Consider the following 22220-nt stretch of genomic DNA (forward strand, 5'->3'; position numbering starts at 1 on the left):
AAGTTAATTTTTTTTTAACAATATAACCCACAGCAATCATATCTATATAAACATAAAAAAGACTAGGGCAATTCAATACATTTTTATTGCTACCAATTTCTAGGGATATTTGGCACTTTTGGATTGTAATCACCAAAGTTTGCTGTCCATTTCGTTAGTAAGATAACATCTAATACATTGAAGTTATCCAAATTGTTTAAGATAGAACAAAATAGAATTAAGTGGTCTCCAACGTCCTCTAGAGGATATGTAACTCATCGCCTGTGTCAAATTTAATATGTAATTTATTTAGGAAGAATGCATTCCTTGACCAATTTTGTTTCTATCGATTGGCGCTGTCTGAAATCTTATTAATTTATTAGATCTAGCTGAATATTGAAAGATATTGAATTTTCCGCACTAGCTAACTATATGTCAAACGACCTGTTTTTATATAATTATATTTGTTCGCGTGGAATCTTGCAACCCAATTTTGAAGCAGAAATCTTCGAGCTGATCGAGCTAAAATTTTGTGTATACACTTTTAGTTTGGATGACAATTCATTTTTATGGCAAGCATGGCCTGATTTTCCCATCGCTTCTTCCATTTTTGATATACATGCCTTTTTAACCCCCGAACTAAAAAATATAAATGGGATGTTATAAGTTTGATCGCTATATGCGTGTGTCTGTCTGTGTGTCCGTCTGTCTGTGGCATCATAGCGCCTAAACGGATGAATCGATTTTAATTTTTTGATTTCGCTTAAAAGGTAATTCAACGGAGAGTGTTTCGAGCAATGTTACAAGTGCGAGTTTAGGGTTCCGTACCCGAAAAAAAAGTTGGCGACGATTTTAAAAATGCTTTAAGGAAAAATTTTGTAAATTTTGAGATTTTCATTGGTTAAAAGTTTAAATAAAAAATACACTTGAAGGGCAAGCTTTAATTGTACTAAAAAGTAGGAGATGCTTATTTCTGTGAGTCGCCCATATGACCGTTTATAAAAGCTTGCGGTGCTTCGAACCGTCTTTGATATTTCCAATGGAGTGCCTTTTGCTGTTAAAAAAAGTCGCGCGTGAGTGTCTGATAGAAATAATTTTTTTTCTACTTTTTAGTACAAAAAAGCTGGGCCTTTAAAAAGTATTTTTTATTTAAGTTTTTGTTTTTTTTTTCTAATACTACTTATTAAAAAATTATTTTAATAATTTTGATGACAAAAAATGGTGGGTGAAACGGAAAACTAAAAGCTAAGCACTTAAAATTCATTGTACTTTTGGCTATATTTGCTTTTATTCAAAATAACAAAAAAAATTTTAAAATGAAAATTTGATATAACTGTTACAAAATTGTATAAAAATAAAAATGTTTGTTTAAAATAATACTTTTTTTTCAAGATTATAAAATGTTGAGTACAATATCAAGACAAATAAAGTTAGTTAGCAGTTGCATTAAAAAAAATTAGAACAAAAAATTGTTCATTCTTCCTGAAGGTGTAAAAAAAAATTGCACACAACAATATAGTTATACCTACATCATGAAGTTGGCCTCTTTTTATAATTTTAACAGCAAAATTCCATTAATAAAAATTTATTAGACTATAAATAAATACACAAAAATTATATATCATTTATATAATTATCATGAATGTTCCATGTGTCCAAAAAGCCCAATTTATATGAGGTATAACTGCAATTGTGGAAAATTAGGTACACCTTCAACAAGAATGACCAATTTTTTTATCTAAAGTATTTAATCCATGTGTTAAATTATTTAATTTGCTTATAAATAAAATAACTGAGCCCTTTCTGAACATTGGATTTCATGTAAGACAAATACTTTTGACGCTTGACACTTAGGATCAAATGTTAATAATTCCCTTACACAAAATATTTTTTAGTTTCAAAAATATTTGTCTTACACGGAATATACAAACCAAAAAGAACGTAGATTTTATAATTCGGTTTTTTACATTGTATACGACTTTTCTTATAATAACAAATGACGAAAATTCTTATAATAACAAATGAAAACAAACAATTGACTAAGTTAATTGTTCAAATACCATATGTATAGATAGTGGTGCTTACGTAATCGTTTGGTTTTTTACGTCATGTAAATATAGTGTATATATGTTACATGACTGTGCCAGACACACATAACTGATATTCCCATATAATTAATACACATCTTTATGTTATAAACTAATTTGTACCCTCACGGGTAAACAGTGGTGTTTACGAAAAAAATCTTTCAGAAAAAAGTTGTTTATTTTTTTATAAGGAAAATTTTTTGCATTCAATATTTTGATTCTATCTCTAGTCGTTTACAAGATGGGCCCCACAGACGCAAGACCCGATGTTGCTGTCCCAACTGTTTATTAATAATACCTATGTTTATTAATAAGCTCTAATGAATGACCTAAGCTTATTTTAGAACTCGACCGCACTTTCTACGTCCTAAGCATGCTATAAAAATTTCAGCTTGATATGTCTTTTCGTTTTTGAGATATCGCGCTTACGGACGGACAGACAACCGGAAATGGACTAATAAGGTGATTTTATGAACACCAAAATTTTAGCGTTAAAATCTTGGGACTAAACTTAGTGTACCTTGAAATACTTCATATAAACATGCTGTTATAACGACCACTATAGTACTTAGAGTTTTAGCCGACTAAAAAATTTACCACTTAACGTCTCGATCATTATAGTCGATTGTTTTCAGTCTTCTTCGACTCACATTAACCACATTTATTTTGGACTCCTTTGTTTAAAAATATTCTTTGATATACCTATGTAGGAAATAATAGCTGGGCCCACAATGGTACAAGTTTACGCAAAGATTGATTAAGAATGAACCAAGCTTAGAAACCAACATTTCCCCTGAGATTATATGAAATCAGAAACAAATTCTTGAAATAACTCCGAATGGGAACATCAGGCATGATAGTAAGTTTTCATTCAAACTTGGGTGTTAGTTCTTCACCCATCCTTGTTACATTTTATTTTGCCCAACCTTGTCAATATTGTCTTTTTTACTTTCCAAATTTTGACGTTAGGTAAAACTTAAAACTTTTTCAAGAGTAACATTCTAATATTTGACCTTCAGGTTATGAGGTTCGAGACAAAATTTTATTTCACTTGGTTTGCTTTAAGATCGTGTGTCTAGTGCTAAGAAAATTTTTAACTTTTTATCGATAATGCAAGAAATTTGAATTAATTCGATTTTTGGACGGGTTTTTAAAGTTCACACAAGTAAATACATTACTAACAACATAAATTTTAAAACTACGTAAATTTTGATATAAAACCTTGAGGGTGAATCTCCTCAGAGAGACTGAAAAACAACACAAAATGAAACAAATAAAAATTTTTATATTGTTAAATATATTTAATTAACCTACAGGGAATTTTATAAATAAATAAAAATACAACAAAATACAAAATAACAAAAAATAGAGTATTAAAAAACGGGAAAAAATTACATCATTTTCAATTTTTATTATCTTGATTACATCAATGTTGATTGGTACCATGAATTAATTATTGAATTATTATTAATTCATATTCAATCAAAGAGTATTAACTTAAGGTTATTCGATCATTGAAAAATGCAATTACGCTTTATAAAAGATTGAAACTCAAAGGTGAATTATCTCTTACTAAGTATCTACCCCGAAAAATGGGTTGGGACATTTAATGTAAACTCGTGTAATTCAGTTATTCTTCTCATTCACGCTTACTTCGAAAAATTACGATCTAAAGTGATGAAAACTTGAAAATGAGGTCAGCATTTTTACATATTTTAGAACGAGGCAGACTATTAAGCAAAAGTCTATGTATACATATGTATATAACTACCGAGCCTTTATAAAACCGTTTTAAATTTAAGATGGCTGGAGCTCAGTTTTAAGAAAATATTTTAAATTATTATATTTCGTTGTAGACTTTAAGAAGATTACCGAAGTAGGTTAGAAATATTTCGAATGGATTTTAAAAATTTATACACATGTCTTAATTGGTTCTTTTGAATGCGTTTTGAAAGTAGTCATCTGTTCATTTTGGCTAAAGGATATAACCAGGGAAATTTACAAAATTTAAAAAAATTATCGTCAAATGTTTCGGGTACTTAACTCACACTTGAAACATAGCTAAGAACACTTTCTATTAAATTTTATTTTTCCCAATGGACTTCCCTAAACAGAATCAAGAGGAAGACCATCGCCAATTTTTGAGTTGTTTTTGGTACGGAACCCTAAACTTGCATTTGAAACATAACTTAATAAATTATTTTTCAAACAAGACCAAAAAAATCATCCGTTTAGGTGGGAGCTACGATGCCACAGACAGACTGAAGGAAAAACAAACAGATACACACATAGCGGTAAAATTTATAACACCCCTCGTTTTGGTTGGATGGTTAAAAAATATAAGTTTTGAATATACCTCGGGAAAAACGAGTTTCAAGCATGTAAAAATAATCAAATTTAGATTATCCTGAGGGTAGTTTGAAGTAATTTTATTTAAATTTGTACAAAAGTTAATTTTCCTACTTGCTCTATATAGTAAGTTTGAAAAATGAATGTGACAAAAACCCTGCTTAAAAAGACAAGACACCCTCTATGCAACCATCCATCCATCGCATCCCATCCATTAATTAAATCTCTGTTCATAATTGTGGTAAAACTAATGTATTTAATTATTATAAATTTTAATATAATATCTTTGTCATATGATGGTACGTACGTACAGGAAAATTTTAACCTTCCTACAGGAAAAAAAGGGTTATGTGAAATGTAAATGACAAACAAAACTCTACTGTTAACTATTTATAATCATATTATCCTTTTCTGGATATGTAATACCTAAATTGTGATGGGCTAGTTCTTATAAATCAGTTAAATATACTTTCCTCTAAAAGTTTATGCAACTGGTGGGAAGGGCTGTATGAATTTTTTAACAAATTTCGATTTAAAATCAATTTCTCTTACAAGAAACAAAGAAACAAATAAATGGCTAATTTTTTCAATTTAAAAAAATGCTTTCTTCAGAACGATTAACGATTGTATTCCTTATTTAATCTTATAAATATGAGGAAAATATTGAATTTCTTTTGATGAAAATCATACAAAAAATGTTTTAGACCGTGGGACCGTGGGGTTAAATGGTTAATACATACTTGAACCTTTGTGATTGGCTTCTTTATAGAGAGGCTACCAAACTTCTTTCCACGAATTTTTTCGAAAGTGCTCCGTTTTCAAATGAGCATGATAACGTCATATTTAACTTGACAACATTAATAATTATTCAACAATAAAATATTTTTCCCGGCAAAAATACTGCACCGGTGTACTTGTCTACCACCTCGAACATACCGTATTTAAGTAATTTTGGTTTTGAATACATACATAGTTCATTTTTGCTGAATTGTTTAATAATTATTAATGTTATCAAGGGGTCATAGTGTCCGACAAATTCCATTCTGCGTTTTAATAGACCGATAACTTAAATATGCCTTTATCACGCTCATTTGAAAACACAGCACTTTAAAAAAAAATCGTAGAGAGAAGTTTGGTGCACTCGCCAAAGAAACCACCCCCGAAGTTTCAAGTATGTATTAATCATACTACAAAGCACCTTTTCTGTTCCTCGAGAGTCTATTGCCAAAATATTTCATCAAAAATATGAAGGTTAATGATGTTTTTTCTCATAAATTTCAATTAACTCATACTGGAATTGATTTTTTTATATTTCTTAAATAGTACAGTAAAAGATGTTACAAAAGTCGGCTAATAAAGGAAAATGAAAAAAACCGCTCTCATTTTGCTAAGTTTCATGAAATTTTTTTTAGGTGTTAAATATCATTAGTAGCGCATGAACTAGTTGCGCAATTGTTTCTATTTGTTAATAAACAAAAAATCGTTAATTCAATGGAACGATTAATGTTAAAGTTCACTTAAAAAATTAGTTACTAGGCAACTTGTATGACGTCAATGTTAAGTGTTTGCCAAATAATCGAAAACTATTATACATGTATAAAGTATACGCAATCCAAGTTTCCTAACAACTCATTTCTTAAGTGAAATTTAACATTGATCGTTTCATTGAATTAACAATTTATTGACGATTAAAAAATAGAAATATTTACGAGATTTACTCATGCGTTACTAATGATATTTGACACTTAAGAAACAAATTTCATGAGGTTTTAGAAACATTCGAGCGGTTTCTTTTATTTGTAACATCTTTAATTGTCCTAAAAGTGTTACAGCTGTCTGTAGTTGCATAGTTATGTGTATTTTCACGAATTCTTTAAAGTAAAACATTTTAAACCAAATTCATGAATAAATGACATGAAATTAATAATATTGAATAATAAGAATATTATAATACTTCTATGAAATAAAATAATCTCCATAATTTGACGAAGATCATTTGTACGAAATAAATATTTCACTTGAGTCATTCCATTTTAATTTGTCATATTCCTTCTACTTGATGTCGTAAGAAGTTTCTAAATACATTAAAAATTATCATTTTGATAAATTAAATTAAATTAATATATTTTCTAAATCAGACTTATTCAATACATCACTAATATAAAATATTTTCTGAAACAATAAAATTTGTATTTTCTCTGTACACAGATGTTGAAGATGTGGGGATCACTAAACAATTAGATGTGCGATGGCCATCACCACGTTTATCACTTACACCGGAGCATGTACAAACTTATCCGGAAGGTCCAGTTACTGCAATTTTAGAATTTCCTGAAGTAATATGTCCACCCGTTAGTGAAAAAGTACCAACAGCAATACCAGAATTTTGGTTGGAGCTACATTTTTGTGGTCCATCGTTAGTTACTTGTGATGATCGACGTATGACCTCGAATACATTTGATAATGCATCGACAGTGAATCAAGGCAGTAATAGTGGTTCATCTTCACCGTCAACTCAGGTAAAATGTCCAATTTTAGATTTTTAAATATTTACTAGTTTTTATGTCCATTTTTTATGACAAACGGAGTCTACTATTTCATTTTATAACATCTTTATGAAATTATTTGTAAAATACAATTTGTTCCAAAAAAAAAAAGAAAACAAACCACTGACTGAGTTAATTATTGCAATACTCTGTAAAGTGTATATGCATGCCATATATTTTGCATGTCATTTATGTTTGTAAAACTGAAATAAAATTACTAGTTGCCAGAAAATATATTCTTTACATAGTATAGTAAGTAAATATTTTGTTAGTTTAAGCAAATATTGACTTACTATATTTTAAGTCTTATTCGGTCAAATATTTTTTTTCTTGAATTAAAGTCAAATTTTCAATTGTAATAAACTGCGTATTGCTAACAATCATTTATCAATTATTACATAATGGTTTGTAATGTCCCTGTATTTGTAAATATAACAAATAATTCAACTTTAAATAATCCAATCCGTATGGTTTTAGAAATATACGATTTTACTGAATATTAAATCAACAACAAAATTTTAAAGTGTTCGAGAATAATATTCGAATTACGTGAAAATTACTGATATAATATATCGCAGGGTAAGATGTAGTACCTGGAGACCAGTATACCTTGGATCATTTTGCTGTTTCTAAGCAGATATTGTTATAAATTTGTATAACATTTGTATTTAAATGTACACTCATTTATCAGAATGCAGACAGTCTAAAGACTGGTTGTCAACTATTAATAAAATATCATTTTACAATTTTACAAGCTGATCATTACGTATTGTTTTATTAACCATACACAACGCAAATTCTTTATGTCCTTTAGAGGGCGCCGTTTTCAATTTAAGGTGACGCCACATAGCCTATAACCAGCGGGCGATCAAGATCTAACGATACCTCTAATAAGTAGTTTTGTATGACACTTAAGTAGTTTGGAAGCATGATCAGAACAGACGAACATACATAGCGGTCAATCTTAAAACACTCTTTTTTTTAGTTCGGTGGTTAACAATGAACATTTTTGGTATAAAACACAAATAAGCTTATTCATCGCCGTAAGTCTTCGTTGAACGATTAATTTGATCATGCGGAAGCCATTTACGACAAAAATACTAGATGGCTTTAATGACTCAGTTAAACCAACGAGGAATCATTTTACCCTGAGGGATCATTTTACCCTCAAGTATGTATGACATGTTTTTTTCGACAGTTCTTTAATATATTTGAATTCTCAAAAAGTTCTTTAATATTTGAATTCTCTGTTAATTCTTAAGCAATTTTGTCGAATAACAATGCTATAAACAAAGACAATTTTCATTGTGATATTTTAATCAATTCGTTTAAGGACATTTTTTCTGGTACTACACCTTCCTTTAAAATTAAACTTGTGTTAGTAATATTAATATAATATTCAGATATATTATTTGTCTAATCTAAACTATATTACTGTGTTCAAATCCAATTTGATCTTCTAAGTGCATTTAACAATATGTTCGTTTTATACTCTTAATGTGTATTATATTATTAGTTATATTCTGCGTCTTCATGTAGTTTTGAGCGGCACCCGTGGCTTCATTCACAATTTTAAGTTGTAAAAAGTTTAAATATATTGTTTATAAACTTCATTTCAAATACTATCGTATAATACAGCTCATGAATCAAACAGTGAAATAAATTACACTAATTTAGTTTTTATACCATGCATAATATGTAATATGCAAGGCATACTAAGTTTAGTCCCAAGTTTGTCAGGCTTAAAAATATTTATGCTACGCAAAAAATTATGGTTTAGGTGTTCATAAAATCACCTAATTCGTCCATTTTCGATTGTCCGTCCGTCCGTCTATCTGTCAAAACGTTAACTCAAAAACGAAAAAAGATATCAAGCCGAAATTTTTTAAGCCTACTCAGGATGTAAAACGTAAGGTTGATTTCGTAAATGAGCAACATAGGTCAATTGGGTCTTGGTTCCGTAGGACCCATCTTGTAAGCCGTTAGAGATAGAACAAAAGTTTAAATATAAAAACGTAAAAATTGTTCTTTATAAAAAACAAAACATCTTTTGTTTGAAACTTTTTTTCGAAATCATCACTGTTCACTCGGGAGGGCGCAAATTAGGCGTAAATTGTATAGTATGTATTATATGGGAATATCAGTTATATTAGTTATGTATATGTGACATGTATGTATGCGTAATGTGATAGAGTAATCAACACTGTCTATGATGATAGAGTATTCAACAATTAACTGAGTCAATTCTTTGTTTTATTTTCTATATCATGTCCGTATTCAATCAATTTGAAAAAATCAATATTTAATGTGTCAAACTATGTACACGCCACTCTGTTTTCGGTCGGACAAAAGCCGACAGTGTGGAAGAGTTGACTGAATATCTTGTTATAAAAATAAGAAAAATATTAATGAGTAAAAAAAATAAATAATCCGACCGCGTTAAATAAAATTTGAAAAGAAAAAAGCAAGTCCAGTAGTTTACATAGCGACTTTAACAGTCTGGACCCAGATTGGAGTCAGTCTAAATTTTAATGGGGCAAGCTGTTAAAGTTGCTATGTAAACTACTGGACTTGTTTCTTTCTTTTCAGATTATGTTTAGCGCAGCCGGGTTGTTACTATTATTTTTTTAAATTTTATTTTATGCTTTTTAAGTGTCCCAGTACAAAAAAATACTCTTATTATACTTATGTTAAAACTTTAAAGCCAATTTATTAGTCCTAATAAAATTGGAACCTATAATAAATATATACTTTACTTGTAATCTCCTTTCAATTTTTTTATTTTGATGCCTTCTCCATAGGTTTTGTTAACTTTTCTTTATTAACGTATTAGTATTTCGATCCAAAAATTCGCCATTTTGTTTTTTCATACACCTATCTAAGTCACTTGGGTTTTAGGTTAGGTTAGGTTACATACAAGATACGCGCGAAAAAAATAACCACTACTGGCCAGTCGGGTGAAAAAGAAGAAAAAATTTTCCGGCTGCAAAGCTAAGAAATTCTACGATTGCACATATTTTTTACTTGCTGCAAGTAAATTCAAAAAAGTGAGCTAACATTTGTAAAATTTATGACTGAATGGTACATATTTGGATGTTAAGATGTAGAAATAAAAAAGATTTTTGTACTTGGTTATTTAAATATAAATAATACTTTAAAAAAATTAAAAAATTATCCCTTTATTACACTAAAAAGTAGATAGTAATTTTAATTGTAATGTAAAATTAAAGACGCGGAGGTGGTGTCTTCTTTTATGCTTTAAATTAATTTATTTGACAGATATCGACTAACCCATGCTTTGAATTTGGCGCTTGGAGGGAACTAGATAATTACGAAGTCATAAACACATATGCTCGTTATGTGATTCATAAATTTAAAGCTTTTGCTAAATTTTTCTAAAATAAATGTTATCAGATTTACTAAGTAAAAGAAAATGAGTAAAAGTCCATATCTGATTTAATCCTTTTGTGAACCATTTATGTAAGTAAACGAATTTTTAAATCGAGTTTAGATTATATTTTAGAGTAAGTACAGGATGGCCTACATACAAAACAAATACATCTAACAATAAAAGTACCACGTCAAGATCTGTCTGATATAATTAGATAACGATAAGTTTAATAAATTCAAGTAAAATTTGACAAATTTCAAAATAGCTTAAGAAATATAGTGAAATATATATTCCGGTGTATTTCAATTATCATAAATATTGATCCAAGCTGGGTAGATCTGGAATGAGCTAGTTTTTTAGACAAAGGCCTTAAAATAACAATAAAGCCTTATTAGGCTGAATTGATTTTTGACGAATGTCATTAAGCAAGCTTGACTTAGATGGCGTAATGCTAATGACTTTTTGTCGCTAAAATTTGGAATTCTGTGTTAAGCCGTTGAATATTTTTACAGGTATGAACCACCATTTTCGAAAAAGCATAACTCTTTATGATTATTATTTAAATTTTCTGATATGTATCTAGTGCTAAGATAAGATCACCTTAATAAGTTCCAAGATGGGATACATAATTCTTTCGATAAAAATACACTGCATCTTTTCCACTCTGTATATCTACAAAAGTTGATAACATATATGTATATACTTTGTGAACTGTCAACTTAGAAGTTTCTATTCTATATAATTCTTGTACGGTTTATATATGATTATTATTATCATTATTATATTATCTTATTTGAACAAAGAACAGATGCTGTCACACTATACCGCTAACTACTGTTGTCAACGACAATTCAATTTTATACCACAGATATACACAAAGACAGGCATACATTGTGACACAGACACAAATAAACACACATTGATAAAAGATATAATATTGACCTGGAGCCCATAATCAAATCAAATTTTGTTCCTTACTTTTAGGATAATTATTAAAAACCATAGATAATAAAGAAAAATCACCTTTTAGTTGCGATTTGTCTGCCTGACTTGTGTTAATGGTAAGCGATTTGTCTGCCATGTCCGACTTGTGTTAATGGTAAAGGAGCTGGCAACGTACATTTCGATGTTGTGCACAGAAAATCATAGACTACATAAAATAAAATTTTCAGTAATATTTGATTATTTAAAATTCCGTTCTTTTATTATACTGCGGTAGTATTATAAGGCCCTAATACAAACAAAAATAAAAAATATTACAAAAAATATTAAATAAAAAATATAGGTATTCCAAAGGTAAAAAAAAACAAGTGAAAACAACAATTGACTGACTTAATTGTTGAAATACTATGTATAGACAGTAAGTAAAGAACTACTACTAACTAACTACATCTCTTCCTTCTACCCAATTCAATTTTAAGACCATTTTATTGTATCACTAGTAGCTTTCTTTTAAGTCTTATGATAGACAAAAACAAACCGTCGAAACACACGAAATTAGATATTGAAATTCGATAAATTCGACACTCGGGCAGTTAAAACTTCAATTTTTCTTTTTACAAAACTTACTTTTATCAATCATTTAAAAAGGAGACAAATTATAATCGTAGAAATTTTAATCATAATAAATAAATTTATTATGGTCTCAAGGTCGTATATATTAAGATGTGAATATTAGTTTTAGTTAGTTCTATGGCTTATATTCTGTACTAGTTAAATGTTTTATTAATATGTGAAAATGTAATTGTAGAACAAGCCATGAAGGATTTGGAAGTTTTGGGGAGCCAGATCAATTATTTTACGATTTCCGAAAGTTTTTGATAAACTCCAGTAAAATTTATGTATTTAATATCATATAGAGCAGGTTCTGGATAAAGTTGTTCATGCAAACAGAGATCTATTAACTGACTAATATAAATTTTAGGAGGTCATTTTAGCCTATATTTACGAATCCGATGTCCGATTACACGGATTCTATGATGCTTTCGGAAAATCGTGTCCTTTTTTATAAACACTAAGCTTGCCGTTTTTGTGCCCAACAAATTAAATTCTTGACTAAAAATGGCACGATTTTTGGAATATTATGACAGGATCTGTGTAATCTGACATCGAATTCGTAATCAGCAATCAAAAATACCACCTAGAGCGCAGTTTGAATGATTTCTACTTAATTTGCAGTTTCTTTACCAATAACGTGAAATTCTTGGCCAAAAATGGCATGATTTTCGAAAGATGGACAAAATCGGATACTTAATTCGTAATCAGCGGCCAAAAATTCCTCTTAGAGCAAAGTTTGGACGATAAATACTTAGTTTACCGTTTTTAAACCAAAAAAGTGAAATTCATCTTATGCCACATGGTTTTCGGAATACGTGACAGAATCCGTATATGAGACATCAGATTCGTAATCAGCTATCAAAATATCTTCTAAATGACAATTAGGATGATGAACACTTAGTTTTCCGTTTTTGTGCCAAAAAGTGGAATTTCGCGTCAAAAATGGCATAATTTTTGAAATCCAGAATTAGTGTAGTCTGATATCGGATTCGTATGCTGCGACTTTTGGTTCCTACCTACTAGATGAAAATTTTAAGCCAAATTAAGCATTTCAAATAAAATTTGGGCCATATTTTCCTATAAATACTTTTCCACTTTCGACACTTTTGTTCGGATTATTCGTTTTATTAAAACTACATGTAACTTTACCTACATAGATTTTTAGCCAAACTTACCATCTTCTAATCTTCTTATAATACAAACAAAATTTTTAACTTTTGTTTTGTTTCGATAGCGTTTTAGGTTTCAAGACTACACATACTACTGGTTGTTTTATTTGAACTTTACTATGAAGAAATAATATTATCAATTTAGACATAAAAAGAAAATACCAACAAACTTGGCACAAACTGTTAGTTATAATGTATGGAAAATGTTATTTAAACAAAAAAATTCCTTACATCGTGGTTTTGTGTACTAATATTATTTTGTACTATGAGAAGCTACAGAGAAGTTACAAATTTATTGTCTGAAAATATTTAGAACAAAAAAATTTAAATTTAATTTCAAGGTTCGGTGCATTTATACTGAAATGATGTCGAAATTATCGAAATTCATAAAATATTTTTCGCTATGAGACTAAAAATAATTTTCGTTACGAATTATAAATTATTTTAGTTTTAAAAATCACCTTACGAAATAAATTCCTCGGTATCGAAAGGCCAACGCTCAGTATAGAAATTGTACGATACCCTTCGTAATTCTATTAACAACCAATTACAGATATAATGCAGCATAGAAAATAATAAAGGCAGCATATAGAAATTAGAATGATGGTTTTCAGACATATATATATCTGCTTAGCGTGTGTTAATAAATATTCCATAAGAAAACATGAAACTGAAATTAAAATTGATAAAAAAACGAAAACGAAACATTGAAAGATTGTTTTCCCATCTCTTTTTGCAAAAAAGCTTTAAATGTAATCTCTATGGTAATACCGTGCAATGACATCACTAAACTTAATTATTTTCTTTGTTATACCATGTATATGAAATATATTAAGGTATACTAAGTTTAGTCCCAAGTTTGTAACGCTTAAAAATATTTATACTATGATCAATATTTTGGTTTAGGTGTTCATAAAATCACCTAATTAGTCCATTATTGGTTGTCTATCAGTCTGTCTGTCCGTTTGATAACACGATAACTCAAAAACGAAAAGAGATGTCCAATTGAAATTTTTACAGCGTGCTCAGGACATAAAAGTGCGGTCGAGTTCGTAAACGAGCAACATAGGTCAATTGAGTCTTGGATCCGTAGGACCCATCTTGAAAACCGTTCGAGATAGAACAAAAGTTTAAATATAAAAAATAAAAAACATTCGTTTGAATCATTTTTTGGAAAACATCACTGTTCGAACATTGTATTGGATGCATTATATGGTAATATCAGTCATGTGTGTATGACATGTATGTATGACTGCCTCTCGTTTCTTACATGACGTGAAGAAACAAACGATTCTGTAATCAACACTGTCTATACATGATATTTCAACAATTATAACTCAGTCAATTGTTTGTTTTTACTTGTTTAATTATGAATTTTAATCGTTCATATGTTGCATACACTACTTACGATTTTTAGAAACCGACTTCTTTTTTCTGCCCATCCAGTGAGAATTCTTCACTTGGAGTGATAAAAAAAATTTAGTAAACATCCCTACTTCATAAAACTGCATGTTTTCAATGCATTTACGTTTGCTCAACAGAATAATACCTACTCAACTTTTTATTTTCGTTATCAATGAGACAACACAATAACGTTGTCATCTGATAATTTTCTTCAACACTGAAAAAAATCAGTGTAATTCACCCAGTTTATTCATTTATAATTGTTTTCTAAGTGGCAATAATTGTTTCTTTCACTAGGGCCTACAAAACAATTTCAAGAAGTAAAATGGAATATAAATTTTTATGAAAATTTTTGACTTATATTACCATACCATGAACAACGATAAACATAAAAAATATAAAATCTAAATGCTTTTAACATTTTTTTAAGAGGAAAGCTTTCAAAATTGTTTCATTTTATTTGATGTTATCAAACTAATATACATACTTATATTTATATATATTATCCATCATAGTCGAGTTTAAAATAATCCTTATGTTATTTGGGCACTCTAAAATAATACGATAAAAAATCATTATTATTTTCAACTTAATAAAAAAAAATTCATTACGTACAAGCTGCGTTATCTAAGTGAATTTCTACCATATCTTAAAATAAAATTTAAGAAAAAATTGAAAAATCTGTTTTAAGTATTTATAAATATTTTGGAAATCATTGAAAGCTTGATACTATTATTTTGGAACTAAGGTCTTTACCGCGCGTTTGGCGAATGGAAACTAGGCAGTTGATTACCTTGAAATGTTAATATTCAACGAGGTCGTGATCTTGTGGTTCCAGTGATCGCTCCTTTTAAGGAAGGTTATCAGGTCGAAACTTAAACACGACAATCAAATTTTATTGAGTTTAAAATTTTAAAGTTTTAAAATTTTATTGAGTTAACAACAGTTAGATATTAATTGATATTTAGATTTATTCATTTAGTTAAAAATACATAATTTATAGAGAAAAGAACATAGTTTCATAGTTCCAGGTGCCCATGACACCTTTGGCTTTTTTGTCCTTTGTGTTTTTATTTTAACTAATAGACAAAGTAGAGAAAAAGTCCTTTTTTTTATTTAGCGAAAGGTTGAAGAAACTTTGTCATCTATAACATAGCTTATTATAAAAATAAAATTTAAATAAAGATATAAGGGTAATTTTTCGAAGTCCATCTGGTAGGATTGATGAATAACTGAAGAAATTTTTGCAGTATCCGTCAAACAATTCAAAGCTAATAGCTAATTTTTCTTCATGAAATTCGCTCAAAATTTATTATTCAGTAAAAAAAAGGAGTCACGTATTAATTGTACCTCTAATTACTTATAACATTAATAAAATGATTTTATGCGTAATTTTATTTTAAATGCGGGTATATTCATTAAATACTTTCTTTTTTATTGTAATCTTTTTTTTATGCAAATGAAGTGAATGAACATAGAAAAAAGGTCTTATATATAGTTTTTTAAACATTGTACGCCATCAATGGATAATGGAAATAAAAGCTTGAAAATGTGTTAGGATTTTTAAAAACATATACCGTTGATTTTTTTTATTACATTCAATAGACACTTCCAAAAAAAGTTTTCCTTTCCCGTTTTTTTTTGTCTCAAATGTTAGTTAAAGTCCAAAAAATGTCATCTTAGCTATCGAACCCGTTTATTAATCGTTCATTTAATTCAAAATTTATTGTTAAGTTCAAATTTTTGCAGGGTAATATAAACATTTTTTTATGGCCAGATTCGAATTCAGTTATTCCAAAAGCCTGCAGAATGATTTTTTTTCGTGAACTCGGGGGCATAATAATCTAATTCCCGAAAAAAATGTGCACAAACTTATTTTTGGGACTTTTTCAAATGCAATTACGAACAAAATGGACCGTGTTTAATCAAAATCGGATCATTATCAAAAAAGTTACATTTAAATACGTCCATTTCCTGCACTTGCTTGTGATTTTGGACTTTAAGGTATTTCAATATTTACCTACCTAGGGATATTCTAATTTTATAACTATGACACAGAATTGCAACCAGAGATAATACTTCTTTTAGTGTGGCTAGGACCAATAAGATATTTAATAATTTTAAACAATAAACCAAATTACAAATTATAATACATCCCAATACTGTTCCAATTTTTAATCTATTCAGAATAAAGTTATTAGTCGATGTTAAAATAATGCCAATTTAACGTTAAAAAATCGATATTTTATGAAAATTAATTATAAAAGCATAACAATTCTATTCACTTGAACGAAGATGAATTTTAAGATTTAATAATAATGAATGGAGAAACATTAATTTCAACGGATTAAAAAAATATTAATTTTTCTTATCAATGCAGAAAAAGCGACATGTTATATTTTTAAAGAAATTAATTTCGCTGTGTAAAAATCTTTAAAGGCCGAAAGACCGTATCGACCAACGAATTTAGGAAATAATAGACCGAAAAAAATTTCCGGAATAATGTTCCATTTTTGAACGCAAGAGCTACAAACTTCAGAACCCAACCAACTCGGACTATGGTCGACAAACTCAAACCAACCCACTTATTATTACAACAATACTCCGGGTCTATAAAATTCTCCGTTTTTTTAGGATCTATTTTTTTTTTTTTGGATCTATTTTTGCCGGGTCGATTTTCCAATTACCTTGAACAATATACATAATTCTATTACAAAAAAATTTGATTTTTTAAGTAAGAAGCAGTAAATAATTGTGAAGATAATACTTTTATTTTCGATGACTTGAGTAAAAGTAAACCTATTTTTAAAAGGTTTCAGTTTTAAAACATTTAGTTAACAAACCAAATCATGACTACTTTATGATTGTAATATCTACCATGTTTGAATTATTCAGAAAGAAGAGACATACAAATTCAGGTTTGACAAAATATTTTGTACATAAATCTGTATTTTTATTTTAGTATTTACACTACTCATACTGTCGATATAAATTTATCATGGTCCCAGTAAATTTGACCCGAAAAAATACCAAATAGTCTGGGAAAAATAAAAACATTTCAAAAACTACTGATTTTCTTCAACAAATGGCAAATTGAAGGGAAAGGCTGTGTGTAAATTGACACCACTTAGTACAACTAATAAGCCAGAATGCATAGGAAAAGTTGGGATAGAGCACCGATTTTAATAAACGTATTTATAGGAACTCAAGTAATATTCAGCTAACTTATTTAGCTTCAAATTGTCTTTACGTGCAAAATGTTATCTTGGATATATTTTTGGTCGCTGATTACGAATCTGTTGTCAGATTAACGAATTCTGCTCAATGAGTTATTTTTGATTCTATGATTCGTAATCAGCGAACAACAATATCCCTTCGAAAACAGTTTGGTTATAAATACTTAGTTTAGCATTTTTGTGCCAAAAAAATGAAATTCTTGACCAATATTAACGTTTTTTTGGAATGCATGAGAGAAATCGTGTAATCTGTCATCGAAATCGTAATCAGCCACCAAAAATACCTCTTAGAGCACAGATTGAACGAAAAATATTTAATTTGCAATTTTTATGTCAAAAAAGTGAACTTCTTGGCGAAAAATGGCATGGTTTTCGGAATACGTATACAGAATCCGTTAATCTGATCCAGATTCGTAATCAAAGATAAAAAATATCTCCTGGATAACAGTTTAGACGATAACATGTTATCTGACATCGCATTCGTAATCAGCGAACTAAATTCCCTTCAAAGTGACAATTTCAAGCCAAAATAAGCATTTCAAAAAAATTTGAGCTACATATTCCCCTAGGTTAAGTTGGCTGAATATTCTTTGGGGTCCTATAATTCGTTCGAAAAAGTCATTAAAATCAGTGGTGTTTCTCCACTTTTCTACCTTCGACACTTTTTCTGGCTTATTCATTGTATTATCTAAAAGACACTACCAACATAAATCACGTTAACATGTTTTTCGATCCTATAGCAGAGAAAATTCCTAAAACTATGAAACAGCGGTTTTCCTATTTCCCACAGGAATTGAATTTGTTGATCTAGGGTTTCGTGTGCTTGCTTCTTTATAATTACGCTTATGTTCTAGACTTATTATTGTGTGCCAAGTCATTATAGTTATTTTTGATAGAGAAACAAGAACATATTATGTATATTATGTATACATACATAGCCATCCGTATGTACTATATACATCATACAATTTATGTTTAAAATGAACTCATTTATGTATGCATCAAACATTTTAGCATTATGTTTTGTTAAGATTTCATTCTCCTTCTTAAACACTCCTTCAAATCCGTCATCTTTTAACGAATATGCAAGTTGGTATAGTCTGAGTATTATAAGGCTGTTGTCGCGATATTTGAGTAGCGTCAGAAAATTCTAAATTTTTGTGTACTTACTAAAGACATGATCACACAATTACCCTTAAAATTCGAATCTGATTGATCGTCTAGAATCCGAGATAAATTTAATTAAAAGTTCGATATTAAACATGTATGCATACACTCTTTATACTTTCGCACCAGTTATTAATTTATAAAAAACAAACTAACTGTCAATTAATTGATTTATTTCGATTCTAAAAAAAAAAAAAAATTAAAATTAAAATTTTTGACCGTCTAGTTATTTTTAAAAAATGGTTTATAGTTCTACAATTTATAAGCAAGTATACATAGTAGCGAATCAGACAGAGAGAAACAGAAGAGTGTTTGGCTTGTTGTTGTATACGTACACATGAAATTGTATGTGTAACGTCTCCGAAACTATTGAATACATGGATAACTTAGCTACAAGTTCGTATACTTTTACAGCGCGCATATTCCATAATATTTATATATACCATATATACCATATATACCATGTACCACGACAACTACCTTAAATAGTATATAAAGTGTTTATCTTATAATCCTTCATATAGGATTGATTACTGATTTTAATATACATATTATATTTATGGTCTGATGAATTTTGCCAATGTTCCGGCAAATATAATCTTTCGTCAGTTTAAAAAAATTTGTCGATATTGTAGGGAAAGTGTCTAGAATTAAAATTTACATTTTTGTGTTTTCTAAAAGCTGTTTTTCAAAATATCACAAAATATCAAAAAGTTTCTGTTTAAAACACTGTTCTTGATTTTTTTTCTAAATATGGTACATGCAGTTTGTTCCGTTGTAGAATATCATAATGTACCACGAAAGAAACCATTAAGTACCTAGCATCAATGCCATTGGTTGTATCTGTAGGCGTTCAAGATGTAATACTTAGAGTTCACTCTAGTATACAGCGTTAAGGCGGTTATGTGATGGAAACATTCAAAACCCTGCATGTTTCTCGCACTGACTTTCACTTCTCCGATTGTCTTCTTTTAGCGAATTGCCGAAGCAAATGGAACTATTGATTTTGTACTGATGGTGGAATTTTTAAAAATTATATATATATAAACTCTTTAGCGGTGGCAATTGAAGTCCGATTTGAATAAAATTTGGTATCAAAAAAGTGGTGGGGGGATACACAAAATGCGAAATTTTGAAATTTTTAGCTTAGCTAACGCAGCTTCTGCGCTAGGAATTTTAGTTTCTTATTCAAATTTCGGGTACCTATAAGGAAATTGTAACCTATAAAGGTAGGGTAACCCATAAACAAAATAATGGGAAAATTAAGCGCCTACATAACCATATATCAATGGTGCATTATATTCTTAGATTCAAGGTACTTGCTTATTTGGAACTTAAATCTCCTCAAAACTTAACGTAATATTTAAAACTGAAAAATGGTTCAAGAACTGATGTACTAATAACCAATGATTAACGTTGAGTAAAATGTTTAAAACGATATGCAATGATTCAATAATGATAAATAGGCAACCAGAAAAGTAGTTTTTTTTTCGAAATTAATTTTTTTTTGTTTACCAACAAATCCACTTTGATTACTACTCTTTTTAACCAACCTGCATTATGATATAATACCGTCCATTCAATGGGAATGTTGTCATGTAAATAGCAATATATACCGAGAAAAACTGAATTATACAAGGTACTTAAATTTACTCTCTTATACTTTTTCGCAGAAAAAGAAATAAACACAACTAAAATTGCATTCTACAATCTACAATGCTTATAGTGAATGACCATCCTTAGTAAAACCCAAATATTTTTCACACCATACATACAAAATATACCAAAACCAATTGTTACTCTCCAAATACCCATTTATCCAACTTTAAATATTTTTACGTCAACCTTTTTCACATATACTTACACTTAAACTAGTTTTGTAAATAGGTAGTCAGTCATATCACATAGTGTTTTCTAGTCGTCTGAACAACTGAGAAAACTCTTCTACAAAAACTACTACCTTGTGTTACATAATACATTTTCATATACAAAAAATAGAAAAAAAATAAAAACTTGTACACCATATTTTTCTTACATATTTACGCTTGAAAACTTTCTTTTTAAGTACTTTTGTAGATATTTTGTTTTATACATATTTTTCCTTGTTTAACATTCATCCATAAATACAAAGAAATATACTTGCTATGTTTGCTACATCTATATATAGATAAAAACTCAAATTCTTACCAAATATTTACGTGTTCATGTCTTTTGATGCAAATATCAAGGGATATTTGTTTGCCAATTTGGCTGCTTGGCTGCCCTTACTGGCTTTGATTTGTTTTTAAAACAAGCAGAAAGTCTTTGCGAACATTATTTTTTTTCGAGTGAATGTACTAAAGTATTATATTCAGTGTTTTAAGAGACGAAAAGATTTGCGTGTTTTTGAGAATTTTCTCAATAATTATAAAGTAAGTAAATAGCAAAATTGGTTTTAAATGGTGTAACATTTTGAAAAAAGCAATGGTTTGAGCTATATCGTAAAAATGTCAATAATTTCTATTTCATGTTGGATTTTATGTATTGTAATACTCGTTTTAGTATTTGCACCTTGTTAGATTTGGAAGTAGGTATTACCTGCGATACTTAATAAAATTTTCTGTAGTTTTTGTAAATGTGTATTCATCAAAAATTCTATGGTGATAATGTCAGCAAAACCTTATTTTGCAATATTACATTTACGAAAAATGATATTTTGATAAAAATTATTTCAACTGCATAATTTTGTTAAATTTCACCACGACCATTAATAGTGTGAGGACAGCCGTTTTCTCCAAACGATGCATTGATCACTGAAAATAATCCTATACATTTTTAATATAAAAAAACTTTCGAACCATCTAATAATTTTAACAAAGACTTATTTCATTCCTTTCCCTATATATTATAAATGTGAAAAAAAAAATATTTGTTTGTTACGCTTTCACGGAAAGGCTAGCGAATGGCTTTGAATGAAACCGTACAACAATATAGCTCATTCATCAGAATAACACATGGGATATAATTTATAAAGATATATTTTTAAAATTAAATTAATTCTGACATTTTACTGTTCCATCTATGATCATCATTTTAAACCATAAATAAAAGATATCTGTAAAAATTTATAATAGTAAATGTCAAACAATTCATGGCCTTCTTTTATGATATACTCAAAGAATTATGACTAATTTACACTTAAAAAAATTGAAAATTTTGGAAATATATTAGCTGTGTAAAAATTTTTTTTCGAGTGTCATGGAAGAGGAATAAGTAAGATGATCAAAGCGGTGGTTTTTACTTTTAAACTCAGTGAAACGGGCTGGTATCAAGCTAGTTATTTAATATTTGTTTTT

At 28.9% G+C, this 22220-nt stretch overlaps 1 protein-coding gene across 1 annotated transcript in view; it reads left to right on the top strand.

Moving 5' to 3' along the window:
• The window catches only part of LOC123301221, a 251801-nt gene that overhangs the window by 121931 nt on the left and 107650 nt on the right, over positions 1 to 22220 (top strand). The window contains exon 3 of the mRNA XM_044883956.1: positions 6624 to 6934. Coding sequence (XP_044739891.1) covers positions 6624 to 6934 — 311 coding nt within the window. The remainder of the gene's footprint in view (positions 1 to 6623; positions 6935 to 22220) is intronic.

Source organism: Chrysoperla carnea, chromosome 5 (assembly GCF_905475395.1).
Source record: "Chrysoperla carnea chromosome 5, inChrCarn1.1, whole genome shotgun sequence".
NCBI lineage: Eukaryota > Metazoa > Arthropoda > Insecta > Neuroptera > Chrysopidae > Chrysoperla > Chrysoperla carnea.